A 23057-nucleotide genomic window follows, 5' to 3' on the forward strand; every position below is an offset into this window, starting at 1 on the left:
TTCAAATGCATTCCTCAAATCCCACTCCTAAATCTTAATTTTAGACACATCTTTTTCAAAATTATGTTTTAAGACTGCAGTTTCAAGAGGTGCTAAACATAGTTCTAAAACGTCCAAGAAACAAACTAAAAATCATGCTGGCTTCATGAGGTAAAATACAAAATATAGTTTCAAGCCATTGATTGTTTACAAGTCTTCTTATTTTAAAGGGTAACTTTAGTCAATTTATACATGTTAAACTTTGTGCACCACTTTGCAACTACAGTTGCTGTGCAGATAGACTTCAGCTCCAACACAGCACCACAGCAGCTCAACACTGTCAAACAGCAGCACAAGCCCCTGACAACCAACAGTCATGTTCTTCAGGCTCTTCCCAAACAGAGATACAGGCTCTACTCAAGCTCTGAGAGCAGCAAACACTCTGGAGGGTACTAATGGAAGTGAGAAACAAACTTCTCATAAAAGCGTCTAGAGATGTCACAAGCAAAGCACCTCTCTGCCACTGCTAATGCTGCAGCCCCAACTTGTCAGACATCCTTCTGGCAGTTGGATCAAGCTTTTGGTAACCTCTCACCGCTAGCCAAAGATTCATCCCCCTCTGTGCCCATGGCTTGGGATTGCCTTCAGAAGCACAAAGATAATTCACTAATATCAGTAAAGAACCCAACTGCAATAACCTCTGCATGTCTTTGCTGTCAAGTCTGGTGTGGATCACACTCTGCCAAATTAAAGACACCCAAGATGACAGATGGTGTCCATTACAGTTTCTCAGAAGCACCTTCCCAGACACAGGAGTCTAGGAGGCCTGAAAGAGTAGAAGATGAGTACTTGGGGAAAGAATAACTACTTCCAGCAGCCCAGCCACACAGCTCATCTATAGCTCAGTCCAAGGGAAAGCGTCTTGCCATAACCTTCTGTGCATTCATTAGTGGAGTAAATTCTTGAATTGCCTAGTTGGCTGTCAAGTCTTCAAGCCTCAAAGAACTGAGAAATGTGCAATAAAAATCAAGTTGCCCATTTCTAAAACAAGTCACAGCAATGTGTCTATGCACACAATATTCTTCCCCACATTTACATGCAGTGTTTTTCACCAGGTAAGTGGTAAGCTCTGGAAATTTCCATGAACATCCCTATTTCCTACCCAATGGTCCTCCATCAGTACTGATCCTCTCATATTTCCAGACAATCCTCTATTCCTTGCCATGCTCCTTACAGTCAAACACCACATGGTCCAGGAGTTTGCCACATTTTCAGCATTACACAGACTACCTTGAAATGCAGCCAGCTGCACCCACCCAAGCCCTAACTCTGTCTGAAGCCTACCACAGTGCTCTGTCTATGACAAGAAGGAGCTGTAACGGCTCTCTCTTCAGGGAGTCTACATGTGTCTGCATTGCCATCTAGAGGATTGCTACCACACTCCGGTCCATCCTGTGATTTACAAACGGTATCGAGGGAAGGACAGGACAAACAGTCTCTTAGATTCTGAAAGCAGCAGGGCAGAAATGCACACTAGAAGTACAAGAACACAAAAAAAAAGCCTCAAAACCAAAGGGTCCCTACAGACATGATGAAAAGATAACAGGGTGGGCATACTGCAGTGTGTGACAAAAGGCAAAACTTACTACCGCAGTGTGTTTTGGGTTTGTTTGTTTGTCATTTGCACTGGCTAATGACAGAGGCACAACTTTAACCCCCCTTGATCTACATCATATCTATTCCGCTAAGAGTGCGGTATCAATGATCACAGAATCACTATTCTTCCACAAAGATTTTCTGTTACATGAAATGGGAATTCTGGCCTCTCACACTACCCTTCTATTCCAAATTAAGAAGTGACACACTATTAAAACTATTTCACTTTAACCTTGATGTATTTATCATCTAAAATTGCTGAATTACGTGGACAACAAACAAATACCCACAGTATCTACTACAACAGCCTTTTGAACCTTATATGTTATAATGTATACAGGTTTGCATAAAACTAGCAGTATTTACATCACAATTTAGTTATTGTGCACACCACTGAGGACTTCTAGATGCCCCTCAGTGAAAGGCACAAAGGTAGTGAAGTGTTCAACAGCTAGCTAAGAGGCAATACATTCAGAAAGACTTTCATACCATATACACTAGGAGTATCTGATTTTACTCCTCCTAATGAAAATACTGTATGTATGTGGGCATAGGTCTCTGTTCTGATGCTACTGCCCGTAGCTTCACTTGAGAAAAAAAAAACAACCTGCTGCAATGCCATCCAGACAGAAGCTTTACAGCTCTAAGGAAAACCTTACACTGGAATGCTGCCTATATGGGAGGGAGGAGGAAGGAAGAACAACATCAGTAAACTACAACTGCTAAATAAGCCTCCCTGATTAGCTTCAATTTTAAAACATCTGCAGTGTAGCAAGTCATCAAACTTCTAAACACATATGGATGTTGTACAGTAATATACAGTGAAACTATTTTAATTCTTGTCAGGTTTCAACAAATTTGCCTTTATCATGCTGCTTAAGATTTCCAAACAACAGAAGAACATACCATAAAGTTATATTTAGTTATGTAAGAGATAATAACACTTTGCTGCTCTCAAAAATAAAAGCAGACTAGTTCAAGTGCTTGGAATCTACTGCTGAAACATAAAGCAGTTAAACAACTTACAGTCAAGGATAAGCCAGCACACTATCTACTAATAAACATAGTTCATGGTAAGAAAGACACAAACTGCTGAACAAAACTTGTTGGTTGATTGTCACAGGCCACAGTGACATTGTTGGAGACATTTATACTCAGTGTAACTGCAGCATAAGCAGCTGAAGAACAAATGATGCGTTGAGTTTTACAGATAAACCCATCCCATGCTGATTTCATGCTTTCAAAAATGAAGTGTACAGACATACTTCTTCAGTTAGAAGCAGTAGGAAATAGAATATAAAAAAATAAAAGGTTTTTTAGAAAAACATCTGCTTGACAGTTTGCCTTTCAGTACTAACTTCAACCGCAGTTTGATGTAATACAAAAGTACAGTTCAATAATGTGAATAAAGAGGTGTAAACTAAAATGACAAGTCATCTTGCCAGTCCCACTCATTTGGCACCACAGCAATACATACAGTAAGTTTTGGACTCTGCTATGCCACAGGAGTGAAATATAATATTGGAACACACAAAAGGTGAAATTATTTGTCCTGTAACTGGATCAAAACTAACCAACCAACCAAAAAAAAGCTGAAAACCTGGGACATACAATGGACTTAGGGCATCAATTTACAATGGAACAAATGTCATCCTCTCTTGTCCATGGTCACCTTCTCCCTGCTACACCCTCTTATTGTTTCTCTTCCATCGTATCTGATGCAAACCTGACACCTGAGAAGCATATTTAGAAATACAAACCAGCAGAAAGCTAATCTTACCATTAAAATAAATAGTAGTATTTTTCTATGGATTTAGCACTCTGTACCAACATGTTCCAGAATTAGAGAAGCTCCAGTACCTGGGAGGAAAAGGGGAGCTTCCGGTGGCAGCTAAAGTTGGATCAGGTTAGTTGTGCTGTGAAACTGCACCCAAGTCATGCTGAAGTCAAGTTGCATTTGTGATCTAAGACCACATCTAAACACTGCCATCTTTGAGCAATATGAATTTAATTAAAAACAATTTATTTTTTTTTATGTGGGTAGGGAAGTAAAAGGCAGCTATTGCTCAAAAAATCTTAAAACAAAAATACAACTTACTGATCAGAGTCATAATAATCCATGCATTTCTTTTTCTTATTATAGGCTGCAACTCTGAAGGGTACAATTTCCAGTGCTCGGAGGCCTGGAGCCATTGTCAACACTTTTGCACCATGGGTTGGTTCATACAGATCTTTCCCAGTGTCAGGGTGTGGCATCCCTGCTGGATCTCGTCCTACAATGTAGAAATTAGCTCCTGCAACCATCCGTGATCTACAGTGCCACTGAACCTAGAACAGATATGGGAAAAACAGTTAACAGAAGAAAATGGTCAAAATATGACCCTTAAAAAGTACACACATTGTATAATTACCACTTTTTCCCTAATCAGACATGACTTTTACTATAGAGTCACCACAAAACAAAAAATCAATTATATGAATCACCACCAAACTTAATAGCTAAGGCATAATATTACTCTATTTCATTTGCACATTCAGATGCTTAAAAGAGTTACTTTAGAATGGTGTTTGGAACAGTATAATCAGGGCAAGAAAGATGGAGCTCATCCATTTCTTAGTTCAGTTCTTCCTGATGTTGCCGCCCTCCATCCATTTTCCTTCAGGAAGCTGAGTGGGATCTAGCTATGTATCACTCTATTTTAATCAGAGTAATTTCTCTAAAAAGACACCCTGACCATAGATAGCTGCCAAACATTTCATTGGAAGAAAGACAAGATAGGTTACTTAAACACCGTGTTCATGAGTGATCTAGTCAACCTATCTACGCATTAAAAAAGAAAAATTACCCATGATCAGCACTTTTACTTGGTGCATGTGGCAAGGACGTTGTCCGAGGAAGGGCTTCAACACTGAATCTGTGTCAATATTAACATCCAAAGGACATATGAACTAGGTACATACCGCACACGAATGCTTAGAATGAGCTTTCAGAGCACTAAGACTGCCTACTCACACCAAAAGCTTCCAAGATGAAAAATGATAGGGCAACTCCAGCCTTAGAAAATGTTCAGTCTTTTTTCCCTGATTGTTTTGAAATAATTTGATTCTAACACCTCTGTATGAAATGCGGAAGAACCAATGTCAAAACCAGCAACTTAAAAGATTTACTGAATTTTTGCTTGGATGCACCAACTCCCTTCCACCTGGTATTTGAAGTATTGTAAATAGTGACAAACAGCTTTTCCACATTACCTCACTGCACATTCCAAAATGAGTGGTTTCATAACTATCAACTTGATTTTTACCTTTTTCCCCTCATATCTCTGTTACTATCGAAGGTAAATAATAAAAAAAAAAAAGATACTTCAAAGGAAATTCTGCAGACTATTCAATCATCCACACCCTACAATCAAAGAAATGCTTTCAATTATTTAGAAATGCATCTATCTTGTGGAATATGGTGAGAGAATTTTTCTCTCCCAAGGACTCTTTGCAGTATTTACTAGATCCTAGACAGTTACGTATGTTACACTTATGACAGCTTTTAGACTTACTATGTTACAGGACTGTTGGTGATTTTTTTTTAATTCATTTTTATATATGTAATATTTTTAATAGGAAAAAAATTAACTGTACAGTACAGGAAAAGTAAAATAACTATTACATTACTTTAGGTAACAAAGACATGCCACTTCAGGAAATGTCAGTCTGTTCTCATCTCATACTGGGAAGTACTCCCTAAAAGAATTGTCGTACCATCTATACAGCTCAGTATCTGCCAAAGGATATTCAGAGAAGAGTTTAAAAAATGAGCAAGTATGTAACAGTAGTTTCTTCTATGTGTTTCAGCCTTACTTTCACACAATACTAAAGGCCCTACCCAGCAATTACATAGTGTAAAATAGCTTCCCAAGTCTAATGGTAACAAACATATGTCAAGTTCTAAGGGGACAAAAAAAAGAAGGGGAGGCAGGAGGAAAAAACCCCACAAATCACAGGATGAAAGTTGCTGCCACTTCCTTGCAGTAAATGGACAATGCAATGAATAAATTTTCCTTCGGGGGGGGGGGAGGGTGGGAATTAAAATTGCATCTGCCTGCTGCAAATCTTTACATAAAACGAAATCACATTTTAGTCACTGTGCCTACTGTTCTATGTTAGCAAGCTTTAGGCAAGAGGCTCAAATGTTATTTCACAAAGTAGTAACTATTAGTTCTACGCTAGTTCTATAATCATTACAGGAACCATTCAAGGAGGAAGTTCTGTAGTCAATACGGACAGAGTCTCATAAATCCGATAATGAAATTTGGAACCAGTCATGATTTATAAGGGTATCATTGGTATCAGTTTTCATCTTGACCACAGCCAGACATTACACATTACACTGCTATTCAAGCACATAGGGTGGTATGGAAGCATCTATATTATGCTAATAATTTTAATATTTATAAGTAGGGAGTGGGCCATACACAGTAAATTCCAGCATACCACAGCAGCTAGCAGCATATTTCCTGAAACAATTCTAGCATAGTTCAGAAATTCAAGTTTCATGTTGTCATTTGGGTAACAGCAAGTAAGAACTCCATTTTTGAGTAAGTTAAGCTATTTGACTAAGACAATTTATAACAATGTAAACCACATGCTGAGACCTAAAACCAGCAGCTCTTGTCCCATTTCTACACATCCATACTACTTCAGGACATTTACTTTCCTACGGAGGTGAATTTATTGCATTTTGATACAGAATTTTCCCTTACAGAACTGTTTCTTTTCTTCCAAGGTAACTATCAGGAATGTTAAAAATACAAAAATGCTAAACTGATGCTATGAAACATGTCCATTAAAATCTTTACAGACTGGAAGGCCTCATCCTTTCTGTAGATAGCCTAGCTGCTTGTTGTTCCATAGAGCTCTTGTGCTACAGAAACAAACCTGGCAAGAATGTCTTTTAAATGACTTATGGAAAATTATTAAAAGAAGAGTATCTTTTATTACTTGGCTACAAACATTATTGTCAGGCTGTACACTGAGGTTACTGGAAATGTTGTATAGGTTAGGAGGAAACTTTTATTCTGTTCAGAATAAAAATTGTGGATTTTGTTCCTCCTCATATGCTCATGAATAGAAGACTGACGTAGAAGATTTCTTTTAATTTTCACAAAAGGTCTATGTGGAACAGTACAAGGTTCCCCACAGTAACTCACTCAACATGTCTCAACTAGCTCTGGACTACAGTTTTTGCTCTGGACTGAAAGGCAGTGCAAGCTCTGTTTGACCAGACACCTGCCCAATTTAATTCCAGTGGTGAGATCTCCTATCAAAAAGCTACCACAGAGTTAACCTCTTGAGCCTGGTCAGAATTTGAACTTCCTGTGACTCATGGAGGGGGGTGGTGGGAGGGGAAGAAAAGAAAAGAAAGGAAAAAAAAAAAAAAAAAAATAAAAAAAATAAAAAAAAAAAAAAAAAAAAAAAAAAGAAAAAGGGTATTTTTATGGGGAACCAAAAACCCCTAAAGGAATTGCCCTCAAATGAGAGCATTTATTCTCTCTGCTGGTTCCCACAAACCTCTAGAGATTCCAACCCAAGACCTGGCTTCAAAATAAAGTGTTGCCAAAGAATTATTTCATACAAAAGCCTTGAAACAATTCTCTCTGAATTAAGTTTGCCAAAAAATAAACAAAGCTCGCTCTCTTTTTCTAGTTTGCTTATAGCCCTCCAACATACAGACTTTTTGGCTTCACAGTCGTAAAACTTAAGTATTCAACATTCAGAACAACTATTTAGTAAGTCAACAGATCTCACAATTCCTTCTAAAAAGGACTGTAAAAAAGAAGAAAGAATTAATTCATTATCATACCCTTATAATTGTAAAGAAAGGAGCACATAAACCCAATATTGTCTCCTACAAAAAATCCTACAATATACAAGTTTCTTCACAGAAGAATATTTTGTTGATGACAGAGGTAGCTTTGACAATCTGGTTTCCCAAGGAAAATTAGCGTCCTCTCTCCATTAAAAAACCCACAGCGCACAATCATCAGGCATAACATTAACTACTTTAGTGCACTATCAAAGGGGTTTTGTTTTGTTTTAAACTCTTGATGTATTTACCTCAGTTGGTCCAGCATACATCATGGGGGAAGGGAATATAGCCACCACCGTTGTTTCTGCATTCAAGATTCCCTCCTCCAGTACTGCAGCATGTTGCTTCATGCGCCACATGAGGGGAACATCATCCTCCTTTGTCCAGCCTCCAAGCGGATGCAAAAGTAAAACTGGGCGCCGGTAGCCACGTTCCAAAAGCTGCTTATGAGTATCCTGCATTAAAAGAGCATGCCCATTGTGCACCGGGTTGCGTAACTGGAATGCAAAGACAGCATCTATGGAGAAAAAAAACAAAGACATAAGAAAAGCAAGTTATTTTATTAGGAGTTGTGTAGCCATTGAAAAATCTTCAAACGGTACAATCTTTCCTCTGAAACAGCAGTAGTCATGGGTCATTAAAGGATTATGAATTATTACAGAATTACTATACTCAATAAGCAAAACTAATAAAAAAACACCATACAAAAAGACCCCCATAGATCAGCTTCCTTCGAGATTTCAAAAGAATTACTCTAGTTTCTCCAATAGCTATAATCTTCTCTTTGGATTTTTCACTTGCATGAGCATATATGTTAAATTCTAAGAGGAAATCAACCTATGCTACCTGTCTTAAAGGCTCAATGCATGATCAGGAGAACAAGTGGACACGTCTGCAACAAAACAAATAAATGGGGATTTAACGTGCCTTAGTCAATTTCCTTCACCTAAACAGCTTAGTAGAGTTTACACACAGTAAGAACAAAACAAGGCTAACTGCTATTCCAAAGCACTACAAACCCTTTGATGAAAAACCCTGACACAACCAGGATTTCTCCCTTCTGCAAATAAAGATGAACTAAGATATCCTGCAAGACAGCAAGATCACCATAACTGAGAGGTTTCCCAAAAAGAAACTAATGACATCTAGAGAACAGGGGGTTTTCGAGGTATCAAACGTATTTATTTAGGGGCTAGCTAAATATCACAAACCAGCAGATCCTAGAAATACTGACTACACTGAAAAAAGACAGGAGCTCAGGACCAATCTCAGCCTGCATTCTTGATATTAATCTCTTCCCTTACACTTAAGAAATGCTTATCAGCTGCCGGCCAATTGCTGCCACAATGAAGGTGGTATGCATGATTGTGCTCTGCTTTATAATATTACTCAGCCTCTTATTTATCTAACACACCTGCTTTAGTGAGGAAAAACTTGTTTCTTCTGCAATATGAATTAGCAGTTAGCTTACACTTTTTAACTGTGATACATTCCATTTTGCACCAGTCTATTTGCATTATTGTCATAAGCTTTGCTCCCCAGAAGTAGCATGGAACAGATTCAAACATAGAACAGCATGAAAGCTCAACGCTCAACCACACCTCTACAGTTTTAGCCAAACCTGATAATTTTTAAATCCCATTCTACCACATTTTAACATTACCTTTTCTTGCATTAGTAACACGTCTAGCATGCCTGGAAAGATAAAATTCAAAACCTCAGGCATTACCAGCTTCTCTTGTGTATGTAGGCAATGCAATGCCTGAGATCATAAAAATTAATACCAGTAAAAGGCAAAGAATGCCTCCTAAGGGAGCATTCAAAATCTTCATCCTTGAAACAATGCTAGCCCCTGAGGCAGCAGACATTTGGATAAATCTTTGCAGGAAGAAACAGAACAAGAAAAAATTACTCACCAGCATTCATTTCCTTGAATTTCTGCCTTAGCTCAGTTGGAGTGAGACGGTATTGATCAAGTCCATCATTCCAATAAATACGATCGAGGACCTGTAGATCTCCACCTACAAGCCAGTTCCCTTGCTCCATAATCATCTAAGAAAGGAAAATCTTTGTTAGGATTGGTTGTCAGCTTCCCCTGAGCATCTAGAGCACTGCAATGGGAACATATATTTACCAAGGGAAGAGTTGTGGGTTAATTCTGACAGTCTCAAGTCAAGTGTCAATTTGAGGGGGGAAAAAAAAAAAAAAGAAAAAAAAAAAGAAAAGAAATCACTGGAACATAGCCCAGATATATTATACCATGGTGCAGGAGAGATGCACAAATCTTCAGTAGGCATATGCCTTTCTTTCAAAATAAAGGATTTTTTAAATATATAGAAATGCAAGTAGGCAGTATTCTTTACCAACATTATTACACGACTAAAAGACAGAGTGGCTGGAAAGCCTAATATATTTAGTACAATGAAGTTCCACACTTTATAGTAGTTGGCCGAAGCAAATGCAGTTTCAGTATGGCCCCGCAGTTTACAAGATTGTGGTCAGCAAAATAAAGTAACAAATAAAACAGTTCTGATTAACTACTCACCCAATTCAATTTACAAATAAAATCAGAAGTAGGATGGCTTTTGGGTTTATTTCACAGTAGCACTTTACCAAGGCAATGTATATTGTAAACTCACTAGAATACTTTTTCAGAACAGAAGTTTCTTGCCTTCTCAATGCATATATCTGCTGATTAAGGAGCTTTGATGGTCCATCCAGCTACACAGAAGGATGTGTTTCCTAGGCACACTAGAGGGCAAACTTCCCTCTTCTGTAGCAGATTCTACAGTACATTCTGAATGCATGTGTACATATTGACATTAGATTTTCACACTAAGTGCAGATTATTCAACAGCTGCATAGAGCAAAAAAAGTCACCTCTGTTTCTGTTCAAACATTTTAATCAGTTCTCAAAGTAGTTCTGCTGTTGAAATACACTGGTCACAGACATCAGCTTCACTTAATTTGCAGTTCTGCAAACATTACAGCTAATTGTAGATCTTCAACTTTTAAACACACACCTTGATATAGGGATGTTCCTTGCATGTTGTTCCCCATTGCCTAGCACAGCGTTCCTCTTTCCTGTGCTCATAAAACTCAGGATTACGGAGGATGGCCACACGGCGACCTTCGTACACCAGTGCAATTGCTGTACACCCGTCCAGTCTTCCTTTGTCTTCTTGAGTAGCTGTTAGCACTATAGGCACTGACAGATTAACAACTCCCCCTACAGAACGAAGAAGAAAAAAAAAGAAGAAAAAAAAAAAAAGAGCCTTTATCCTTAGTAATAGTGATCAATGATATTATGAAAATTTACCCTCCTAACAAGTTACAGTCCAGGCTGTAAGTGTATCACACAACAGATAGCTCAAGTACTTATTTTAACAAGGGTTACAAGCAAATTTTAGAAGTAAATCTTGCATAAGATACGTGAGCTATAAAAATGTGCAAGCACTGAGGTCTGACAAAGAGTAAAGTACTGAAAATAGGAAGTATTTACAGCTGCACACAGTATTTAGACTGAGGATACTAATTTTTGGGGATCTCAAGTTATCTTGTTCAAGAAGCTATATAGTAAGGAGAAATACACAACCGACATCTTTAAACAGATCATCTAAAATATTAGGCAAGATTGCTACAGGAGTGGATAATGAGTAAAAAGGAAATACCATTCTCAGTAGCGATACTTTTGGTCCATAAGAAAAGTTCAGTGTGGTAGAAGCAGCCAAATCTACTAGTTAGCATATGTAATTCAACTATTTCAAAAGGTGACTTTTGCTGTTTACTTAAAACTATATTTGGATTCAAGCATAGGTATTTCAGAAAAAAACCCTGTTCAGTCAGACAGATGTTTCATGTAGCTTATTCAGCTGAAAGCTTACCAGCTACTTCTAAAACTTAACCAAATGTTTCTGAATTTTAAGGTTATGTGTGGTCCTCATTTTTTAATGCTAGATGCTGGAAGTGTTGTTTTTCTTGTCTACAGGAGCGAAATTTGAGAAACCCAGTGGAATAAATACTGTGAGTCTCATACAAAGGCTTGAATTCTAATGAGCATACATTTGCTGAAAGATTGCAATACCTTTGGGTGGTCTCCAGGAGAAAGGCCATGAGCGCCTTGAAGTTAATGGAAGGTTTACCATTGGCTTTAGTGAAGCCAAGACTCTAAGCAAGGCTGATTCCCCTGTTATTTGAGCAATACATTTTTTGTAACTTTCTCTCAATTTTACCTCAAAGAACTTGGTAGTAAGTTAAAAACGATGAAGCTAGATGAAAAGTTTAAGAGAAAAATAGGTCCCCCTTCCTTCATTGTGCAAAATGAAAAGCATGCTGCACATCTCTTAAGTTTAGTCTTTGTGCTCAGAGTTACTTTCAAAGTAACTAGGTCATAAAATTGAGCTTAGCAACAGTCACAGAGAAGGTGATTCACCACTCCATCTTGGTAACTTAAAAAATCCTTTTGCTTTGCAAACAAGTAAACAAATATTTCAAACTGGGAAGAGATCTGAAAGCTGTTGATTATTAAAATTTTGTCAGTGACCAATAATCAATATATAGGCTCTTCGACATTTGTCTTCAGACACTGCACAAATGAGAAACTGAGGCAAGGTAGTGGAGTGAGTTCACTAAATCACAGATGAGCACAGTGTCGGCTTAAAACTATTTCAGGTAACTTAAGCTTTAAAGTGAGAATGTCAACACAACTGCACTGACATCCATACTGAAGAAGTCAGTCAGTATGAACATTCCATTTAGAGCCCAAAGGAAGAGGTACATTGCAGGTATTAAACAATTTCGCTCTCTTCAAAATCAAAACCTTGGAAAAATGACTGCTGCTGTAAGAATCCAGAAGGGAGGAAACTTTCAGAACGCTGTTTTGACTTAACCATTGTCACTGCTTCAAGTAGCAAAGCAGCTTTAAGGCAATCACATTTTTCCAAAAAGGTTCTCATAGATAAATGTTGCAGTAGATATCTAAGAAGAGGAAAGATGGTAGCACCTAGAGAAACATGACTGTTCTATTCAAGCTTAGGACTGAAGATTTTTTCCATCAATAAGTTATTCATTATTTTTCATTACTCAAATTTTTTGCAGCATACATGAGGTACTAAAAAGAACTGCAAGATCAGTTTAAAAACTTTTAATTTTGCCATATCTGAAACACTCACATATATAAGGTCTTAGAAGCCTTATAAAAATTCTGATTTACAGAAGACTACACAGCAGAATAAGGAGCTACAAGCTATTTTAGCAGCTGAGCAAAGCATGTCATCTGCACAATACATTCTACCTGGATAGACACACAGAAGGCAAATGAAATGAAAACAAAACTAGCAGTCCAAAACAATACTGCAAACTTTAGATACTCCAAAATAACAGGATGGTATTATATTGCCTAGGGTAGTATCCAAGAGACTTATAGAAAAGGGAACTAGAAAATTTAAGAGGGACAACAGATATCTGGGTTACAGAACTGAAAGACAAATGACTTCTTTTTTTTCTGCTGTTTGGTCTCCAGCAGAAGAGTAATGCTAAAGGAAGTGGGAAGACAGAAATTTTTACTATCCCTCTTTGATATAGAGAGTGGAAAAAAAACCTAAAATGCTTGAGTAAAACAGAGCCTTCAAAAAGGAATAAATGAAAAGTGACAGAGAATCACCATCAAATTCCAAAACCCAAGGATGCTATCACTTGTTGACTACCTTAACTAATGCTTGCTCTTAGCCAGTTGGTAAGGCCATATTAATTTAAATCGTCACAGGATAATTACTAAGTCATAGTAATTCAATTACATGTGACAGTTGTCCATACTCAAGTCACCTCCTCAAATTCTGATTTCATACTTGCAATAGCTCCAGCACTCAAGTCAGTTTGCTGTCATTCCCTTCATTACTGTTATGGAACAAATCTTGTAGCACACAAAGCTAAACAGCAATTAAACTCAATTCTAACAATTTCTTCAAAACAAATTAGAAACATGGATTTTAGGTTTAAATGTTTTTCAAAAATGAAAACATTCGAAAAATATAAGGCAAAAAGGTAAGACATTTAAATTCTAACACAATGATAGGTATAGAAAGAATGAAACCCCATCAAGTTTAAAACTGATGGTTGTATCTTATTCCCTTACCCCATGTTGTGCACAAGCCTGATAACATGTTATCATACCGCCACTAAGCAGCAAAGCACCAACAACATTTCAGAAGTAGGATTATCTTGCTCGGTTTTACAAATGGCAACTTTTACCCTACCATCGAGGAGACAGTCAAAGTGAAGGCACTGTAGGTATTCTCTCTCTCTCATAAAGCCATTCAGGGGTGTTGCCCAGCCTTCTGCCAGCACTTGCACCCATTGCATATCCACCTTGTAAAGAAATGGAGAAATAGAACAAATAAAAGTTGTTGCTCGCTGATTTACATCAGGTGTTATGATTCATCGTAATAGATCATAATTTACCCATGAAACACAGACAGTATAAATTTCTCAGTATTACAGTTTTTAATCACAAAGAATTCAAAGTTTCTACAATTAAAAAAAAAGAGCAACTTGTTCCTCACTGTTCATATTTCTGGCTATTTTCCAGTCCTTACACTAGATCAAATTTCCACATGTTAAAACACAAACCAACAAAAACACAACAAACTTCATTTGTAAATGTTTGATAAAGTTCGACTTAACAGAATTAGAAAATCCCACTTGCATTTAATTTTTTAACAAAGCAAGATAACCAAGAGGTTTTTTTTTTTTTTAAAAAAAAAAAAGCAACACATACAATTACATATCAGAATTATGGGGGTGAATATTATGAGGTCTAATCTTAAAACAGACTGGAGAGAAAATTTTTATTGCAGAAGCTAGTGAGACAATCCAGAAGTAAAATTCTCTTGGGACTAGTACTTATTTTAGTTTAAGAGGTATCAGCTCACAAGGAATTTCCTTCCTTAGCATTTAAGCAGCCACACTATGACTCAGTGTGTGGCCTCTATTACTTCTGCATGTGCATTACTAAGACTTGGTCAAATCTTTGACAAGGACAGGCTTTGCTTGTGCAAGGCTCTTTTTCAAAGAGCACGACTAATTTTATTACACTGTTTAATTTACGCTGAGACAAGTACAACACACATTTTCTTGCCAAGTTTATGTTATATACTTGCTTGATATTTAACAAACCACTAGTTGGGGGTGCAGAGGGAAAGGATTTTCTAGATAGGGAGCAATTTAGAATGGGACACTAAGGAAATTTAATCATGGTGACCTTAAATATTTATTCCTCATCAAAGCAATAAATAGTTTTACAAACACATATGTGAATCTAGTAAGATGCAGTGAAAGTAAGTATTAAAATTTATTAGTGGTAGAAGGCTAGGCAAACTTTCAGACTATTTAGTTCAGTGCTTAGTATGTTGTCTCAGTCCTTCAAAGTCAAGTTACTCACTGCAGAGGCGGAACTCTGAGCTCAGTCGGCTCCTAGAACAAATACTTAGCTTTAAATTCTAGTAATATTGTCAAAAAGCCAGTGAAGAAACTCATGCATTGGACGTGCATTTAGGCTTAGCTCTTTCGAAAAAGATGATGAGGTAGAACAGAAACAGAGCCAGAAGCAGCTTTGTCAAATTTATTTCAGTTGGAACATAATGCATTTGACCAAAATAAGAACACAGTTGATCAAGTTGATCCATGCTTTTCCACATTTCTTTGCTGGAAGCCAAAAAGTAGCATGAGCATGTTCAGGGGAGAGAGGAAGGGGGGCGGGGGGGGGGGGGGGGGGAGAGAAAAGAAGAAAAGAAAAAAAACCAAAAAAACCCACAACACCACAAAACCAACCACAAAACAATAAACTAGATCTGATCATCTCTCTGTAGACTTAAATTCGCAGCTGTTTGAGCCTGGTATATAAAGGTCACTATCGTTCAGCTGAAGGTTACCAACAAGGATAATCAAGAAGCAGTAATTGATTTTCTTTGTATTTCTAGGTCATTACAATTAAAAAAAAAAAAAAAAGTTTCAGTAAACTAAAAATTAAAAAAAAATAAAAAAATTTGTTGCTATTCTAGAAGTAACTACTCATACAAGACATGCCAGGCATGGTTTACTCCATGGATTGGGGGAGAGGGATAGGTGTGTGGGAGGAAATCACCGTAAATTTAATCTCCATCTTGGGATAAACTAAGTAACATTATACCAGGCATAATGTATTAAATGACACAGATTCAGTTGTTATCTCTAGTAAGCGATTAAAGAAAACACAGATGCTGTGATTTCTCTCCAGAGGGGGGAAAAGTATATTAAGATACATTCTGTAAGCAGTACAGGTATTTTGACTATCTACTTCAACTGCGCTACAGATTGTCTTTCAATTTCATCAATGAGATAACTGAACATGCAATACCTTATTTATTTCCAAGGTTAACAGAGACTCAGCATCAGTTTTGGCCAACTGTAGCTTGTTTTCTGGCACATAAAGCTCTTTCACCTCGTAAGAGGCATCCACTGGTACAATGTCCTGTATAAAAGGAATAAACAGAACTTAATGTTTGCTCAGAATGCTTCTTGGACTCTGAACACATGGTCAAGAAGTAAAATTCTAATGTTGCACTACTCTGCAGCAAAAGTTTATTCATTGAGCAACTTTTATTTATTTAAAAACCAGCACTGTTCCAAGATTATGACATATTGCTAGCCAAGCTGCTAGCTTGAATAACTGAAGTGAAACATTCTGACAAGTGATTTTTTTCTACATCTTAAGTACCCCACATAACATTTTCCTAGAAAATATTTTAACTATTGAATTAAATGCAGGTTTTATGACTTATTAATGCCTACATTATCTACAGCAGAAAGGAAGACTACACTTTTATACTTGTAAAGAAGTAAAAAAAGAAGTTTTAGACACTGAGCATTTGTAAATTTGAGCCATTTACTATACAATATACATTAGAAGTGGTAACATGGAATAAAAAAAAAAACAAACCCTTTCAACTGAAAGGGATTAATACAGAAATACAAATTAAATGTATTACCTACAGCTAATGATACAAAACCAGTGTCTTAATCTACATACTAACAGTTAGAACATTTAAATGAGAAGCCATGTGTGCATATATATGCAATTAACTGAAATCTAATCTTATAACCAGAAGCCCACAGAACACAAAATTTTCTTAATCTGGAAAAAATTCACTTTTCCTCCACATATTTTAAACAAGACATTTGCACTCCACAACACTCAAGGCTCAAGACTTTAAACCTCTCATAAGATATGAATATAAGAATAAAATCATAATTAAAAAACAGAGACGGGAGGAAAGGCCATCATGATAAAACTTTAGAGTCTCCTCTGACAAAGAATGGTGTACAATGTCAAAACCCAGTCAAATGTTCCAGTGATGGGGGGGGGCAGGAGGGGGGGCGGAAAAAGTAGTCAGTAGTGCTTTACTTTTTGAGGAAAAAAAAGCTCACCTTTATAGCAAAGTATACACAGACCCACACCAAGAAATTAAATAATAAAGAAATTATCTTTCCAATCAAGATAAAGAAAGAAATAAATAATTTCTTTATTTATAAGAATGAAGAAATTATCTTTATTTTCCCAGTGTACACAGGTATGCTTGCAGGAAACACCAAGTTTGCCCGAGCATTTTAAAACATTTATCCAAGCATTTATCTTACATTAGGCACTACCTCCATGGAAAGTAAAACAAGGGGAGTAGGATGATGAAAGCTAGTGGGAGATAAAATGACTGCAGGCATAAAAAGACATGGTGAGTCTCACTGGCTGTTACATAATTCATATCTCCAAAGACAAACAAAAGGAAAACAAATTAAACTAGCACTTAGCAACTGTGTTTTATAAGCTCAGTCCATTACATATCAGATGTCATTTGGGAAGCTGATTTTATTAGACAGTAAGTTAGGCAAAACCTGCCTTCTTTTTTCCCTGTGTGGGCAGCAGCACTACAGCCCAGAAGAGCTGCAGCAGACTCCCAGAATCAAACGAAGGTATTGCCTTCTGTAAAGAACAGCGGACCTTACAAGCAAAGTATAATGACTCAGTACACCTTATGCTGCTCCACTGAAGATTCCCCTCTGGAGCCTAGTTCACTACCATGCTAGAATGTCCTAATTTTACAAACCATCAAAAGCTGAAAATACATGTGCCATTAAAAAGGTCTCCTCAAATATCATCCTGGTTTTAGTGTCACACTAATGGACAAAACAATGGAGAAAAAGGTTTCACAACGCAGTTTCTGCCAATAACCTACTTCGTTATAAGGATGTAAGCAGCCTGAAGACAGTTCTAGCAACACTGAGTCAGACATTTAGAGAATTTGTAGGATTACTAAACCTAGAATCCCTTGTAGACATAAAAATGTCATTTAAAACAACATTTTAGATTTAAAAAAAAAAAAAAAAGGAATCTATAGGTTTTTAAACTGTATGAATTTTAAGAAAATTCTAGGCTAGCAAGCCATCTAGTGACCACTTTAAGGCAGTAACTTCCCAAAGGTCCATTCTACCAAAAGACAAGTTACACAATATTCCTCAACATGTAATATTTCTCAATGCATTCATATGAAAAACAGCAAAATAATAAACATAACCTAGATGCTTTATGGGAATTTGTCTCCTCAGACTGCTGTGGTAGGTTCTTTGCTGGTGCTGTCAAACATCCTCAACATACTGTAAACAAAGGGCCTTCAGGCAAGTTTCCAGTAGATGGGCATTCATAAGTGAAATCCAATTTCTATTACTGAATGACTAGTCTTACAAATTCATATTAATTAAGGTATGAGGCCACTGAATTATTTATATATGGAAAAAACACACAGAGTTATTTGTGTAACTGTAATAATCACTGCTTTGGTACCTACAGCTTGCAGGCAAGTTTGTGAGTACCTTAAGTATGGGGAAAACTGAAAAATGCAGTAACAGCCATGACCTTAACAGAGAGGGGTACAATTTTCTGGACTGAGACCCTCTCCTCTACCCATCACTTCTTAAATTCACTTAAGACATAGAAAATCTACTTCTCTTGTGCCAACAAGAGGAATTTCTGACCACAGGCATTCACTGCTGTTTCTCTTGAATGTGTAAAGACACCTTTACACATTTATTTTGGTCAAAATAAGTCATGTTTAGTTTACATAGTACATCTATATCAACCTAAATCATTTTGACTGAAAACATCTAGGAAATACTCACATAAACCTATCAGTGAGCAGATCTACCTGGATGATTGTTGCCTAACCAGAGTCTCTGCAAGTAACACAGAGCAGCTCTGAACCAAAACCTTGTCTGTGCCCTGTGCCAGAAGTTAAAAAACAAGAGAAGAAAGCAGAATGGATAGATAACAAAAACTACACCATCACAGTATTTAACGATTACACAATTCAGTGTAACTGGAGCTTGTTCTTTAATAACAACTCCAAAATTATACATGCTTTTTTTTTTTTTTACCAAGTTGAGCTACTGAAATCTATTTTTAAAACATTCAGTAGTATATTTTCAGAAGAAAACAATCACAACCAAAGCAGACATACCTCACAAATAGGAATTCCACAACTTACAATACAGGAAGTTCTGCTTACTTTCCTAAGCATAGGAAGAAATCAATGTTTTATTTCTGTGGGAAGTACAGAAGTTGGTTTTTTTAAATTATGCTTAGAAGCTTATACTGGTTTCTGCTCATTCTGGCTTACATCTCTTCTTGTTAAGTGTTTAACTCTTCAGTGCAATAGTATAAAACTAATAGTATAAACTTGCATATCCCTTACAGAGAGCATGGGGTTTTTTCCCCTCAGCTTCTCACACAAAGTAACTATTAGCCTAACCTGAGAATTCTGGAGGGGCCTGCAAAGGTCATCTAGTCCCACCTCCTGCTCAAAACTGGTTCCAGTATGGCAGGCTGCTCAGGACCTAGCCAGTCAAGTTTTGAGTATCTCCAAGGATGGAACATACACAAACTCTCAGGGAAACTTGTTCTAATATGTGATCATCTTTACAGTAAAAAGGTTTTATTCCCCTATGCCTAGCTTGAATTTCCCATGTTTCATCTCATGTCTGTTGCCCCTCATCCTACTCTTGTGCACCTCTGACAAAAGCCTTAATCTGTCTTCTCTATACTCTCCCACTGCAGTGCTAAAACCCGCAAAAAGATCTCCTTTAGCCTTCTCTTCTCCAAGCTTAACAAGTCCAGTTCCCCTCAGCCTCTCCTTGTGCAGCAGCATGCTCCAGTCCCCGACCATCCTGGCCTCTCACCCAACTCACTCACTTAAATCTTATGAAAACCAGTTAGTCTCACCCATTTCTATGTATTTTCCAAGACCCACCGGTGTCAAACTTCGCATCTTAAGAAAAAAAGAGACCTTATAAAGTCTTTGTGACTTTATAAAACACCACAACCAAGAACAAGCCCTAGCTTCTACTGTGCTCCTAATTCTGACCATTCCAAAGTACAGATTTTTAAATACAATTGCAGGGAATTGCGTGAATAGAGCTAGGAAACTAGTACTATGTAACCATGAGGACCACCTTCCCAAATACCAGTCTAATGCTAAGCTTAGACAGGAAGTTGTCTGTAAGGGTTGGGGCATAGGTGGGAGACGGAAGAAGGGACACAATGTTTATACACACCCAATGGATTGACCTAAACAGTAGAAGCAGCATGTGACCAAATTCCAATTTGGGTGATGTATTTGCAAAGCTGCCATAAACTGACATACGTAAGTATGAGACTTTTACAAAAAGGAAGTTAAAAGTTTCAAGTTACCTACTAGAAATTCAACTCTTCCCTTGTATAATTTTGCACCTCCTTAACAGGAAACTGGCATTTCTGAATTATGACTTCTTCAGAAAATATTTTCCAGGCTACATATTGAATTTACTCCATAGTAAGGAAATACAAACTTCGTGCAAGGGGCTAGATGGGCTATTTTTGTTGACAGGAAAAACAAGAACAAAACCAATTAAATCTTTACAGCTAAACACTTGCACTAGGCTTGTCTGACTCCACTGGAAAATATCAGCAGATTGAAAGTCAAATTTATCAAGCTCAAAAGCCACCCAAGTCTTTCTGTTAGAGGGGGGAGAAAGTAAAAAGTGTGCAACCACTGATTTGTGTAGTACTGAAAGCAGCTGGGGGTGACTCTTGGTAGCTGCAGGAGATACTCATCAGTACCTTGCATTCTAGGTCCCCATAAGGAACTTTCAAGTACCTATTGCATTTACATGCAAAGAAACCAAACCAGGTTACCCTCAAAACCAAGTTATACCACACAAGAATTTTCCAGATTCAACAGCTGCTTATTACTCCTTTTCTGTGTGGTTACCTCCCTTTTTCTTCATAAAGGACTGCACACAGTTTTGGAAAAGACCTGATAAATTTGCTTCAGAGTTCTCTTCAAATAATATGAAAAATTCTAAGAACCAAATAATTCCACTACCTACAAAACAGCTATGTTTCAAATTCTTGGTTAATAAACTTCTGTATGTATATCTATCTCTGCCACGACACATATTTATACAGTTCCAGGTGTCTTCTCTCTTCTGTCATTATTGTCTGAACTAGTATAAAAACAGTCCTTGAAATTCAAGGATTACCAACGCTTTAAGTGGATTTCTTCCCAAACTTTTTCACAGCTACTGAAACAAAACAAACATCACAAATCATTTTTAATACTGCTTGCCTATGGTCTTTTTCTTTACAAATCACAATGGATTATTCAAGAATGCCACAGACACGGCTTGTTCCAACTAAAGGAAACCTACAGAAGTTATACTCTCAAGGTATCACTGAATTAATATGGCGTGAGAACAAGACATGCCTATTCAGCCATGCCTTGGTTTCATTGTCTTTCACTGAAGTAAGCAACCACTAAGATATCTTGGCATTCATGAGACTGTTGTCTACAAAGAAAGAAAGCTCCGTGCTAAGATGTGCCTTAAGCAAAGGACAGAGCTAAGCTGACTGGGCCAGGAGCCAGCATTCAGCACTGTAAACCAAGCATATTGATGCAAGACTTTGGGGATCACCATCTTGGCACACACAACATTGGTTTCCACAATTATGAAACTTACTGAATTGTTCTTCTGAGCAGGAGGCACAGGGCCTCCCACAATCAGGAACTGCAACCTCTCATACATAGGACTCTGACACAGCACTCTCCTTTTTCCTTCCAAAAAACATTCAGATGAGCATTAGGGTAAAAATCATAGAATCACAGAACCTTTTGGGTTGGCATGGACCTTAAAGACCATTTAGTGCCAACCCCCCTGCCATGGGCAGGGACACCTTCCACTAGACCAGGTTGCTCAAAGCCCTGTCCAACCTGGCCTTGGGCACTTCTGCCTTGGTTTTCTGCCCTGTCTTATCTCCTGAGCAACCTTGAGCAATCTGTTATCTATTAACAAAGTTTTACTGAAAATTTAGATACAAGAGACTAAATCTCACTAGAACTGTACTGGCACAGAGGGCTAAAATTAACTCCATGCTGGTTACATGATGAAGTCTTTTGCTTGTAGCAACTTCAACACTTGATGGAGCTTTACTCAAGCTACACCCTAAATTTCCAGAACATCCATCTCACAAAAAAAACCAAACCAAACCAACCCACCACAAAATACATGAATAATTGTCTGCTGGAGTATCAAAATTAAAATAATTGTTTGAAAAGTCAGCCCCTAACTACCCACTGACTATAGATAAGAATGTAAGGAGACATTTCTTCTACATGAAGATTAACAAATTCTAGGGATCTGGTTTCAAGAGGATAAAGCCATCTCATGGCTGCCTTCACTTTTAGTAAGGTTTGGGTTTTTGGGTTTTGTTTGGTTTGGGGATGGTTTTTTGGTCTGTTTTTTGTGGGTGGTTTGGGGGCTTTCGTTTGTTTCTTTGGTTTTTTGCCTTTTTTTTGTTTTTTGTTTTGTTTGGGGTGGGGCTGTTGTTTGGGTTTTTGTTTCTTTGTTTGGGGGTTTTTACATTGGGGTTTTTTTGGTTTGTTTGGTTGTTTTTTTTTAGGTTGGTTAATGAACTGAATCATTTATCAGACAACGGGAGGAGGCCCAGAGGCTTGAAAAGCGAGGGTGTAGATTGCAGGCATGAACAAGGAAAGAGTCTCACCTTTTCAGAAGCTATGAACCATTACCTCAACTCAGGCACGTAAAGAAGATCAGCTTCCTGAACAAGTCCTTACTCAATTGCAGGACCACTTTTATCAGTGCAGGAAAAACAGGGGAAACCAGGGAAACTAGACACAACCACAGCAGCCCCTATTTAAGCCAGCTCAAAGTACTGTGTGAGTGCATCCCTGGCTCTTTCTATCTGCAGTAGATATTAACTTGTACCATACAGAGACAAAGTAAAAAATTTCAGAACCTTTAAAATTGATTGCTATTATTTGCTAAGTTGGCATTCATCACTGGTTCTGTAACAATTGACACTGCCTTCCCTCCCTTCCAGTTATCAGTTTTGCTAATTAATACAAATAGATTTTCCACTTCTCCAATTTTTTTCCACTTAGAGGTCTACGTTGTTGCAATGTTTAGGTTTAAAAAGGAA

The 23057-nt window shown here is 37.5% G+C and overlaps 1 protein-coding gene across 5 annotated transcripts in view; it reads right to left on the reverse strand.

Moving 5' to 3' along the window:
* The window catches only part of PAPSS1 (3'-phosphoadenosine 5'-phosphosulfate synthase 1), a 46125-nt gene that overhangs the window by 7456 nt on the left and 15612 nt on the right, over positions 1-23057 (reverse strand). For all 5 annotated transcript variants that reach the window (XR_003992213.1, XR_003992212.1, XM_030491928.1 and 2 more), the window contains 6 exons: positions 15891-16004; positions 13753-13864; positions 10522-10727; positions 9415-9550; positions 7747-8015; positions 3734-3963 (listed from right to left, as the gene is read on the reverse strand). Coding sequence is in view for 3 of the 5 variants with exons in the window: in XM_030491928.1 (XP_030347788.1) it covers positions 3734-3963; positions 7747-8015; positions 9415-9550; positions 10522-10727; positions 13753-13864; positions 15891-16004 (1067 nt within the window). In the remaining 2 variants the exon portion in view is untranslated. The remainder of the gene's footprint in view (positions 1-3733; positions 3964-7746; positions 8016-9414; positions 9551-10521; positions 10728-13752; positions 13865-15890; positions 16005-23057) is intronic.

The sequence above is a fragment of the Strigops habroptila genome, chromosome 7, assembly GCF_004027225.2.
Source record: "Strigops habroptila isolate Jane chromosome 7, bStrHab1.2.pri, whole genome shotgun sequence".
Taxonomy (NCBI): Eukaryota; Metazoa; Chordata; class Aves; order Psittaciformes; family Psittacidae; genus Strigops; species Strigops habroptila.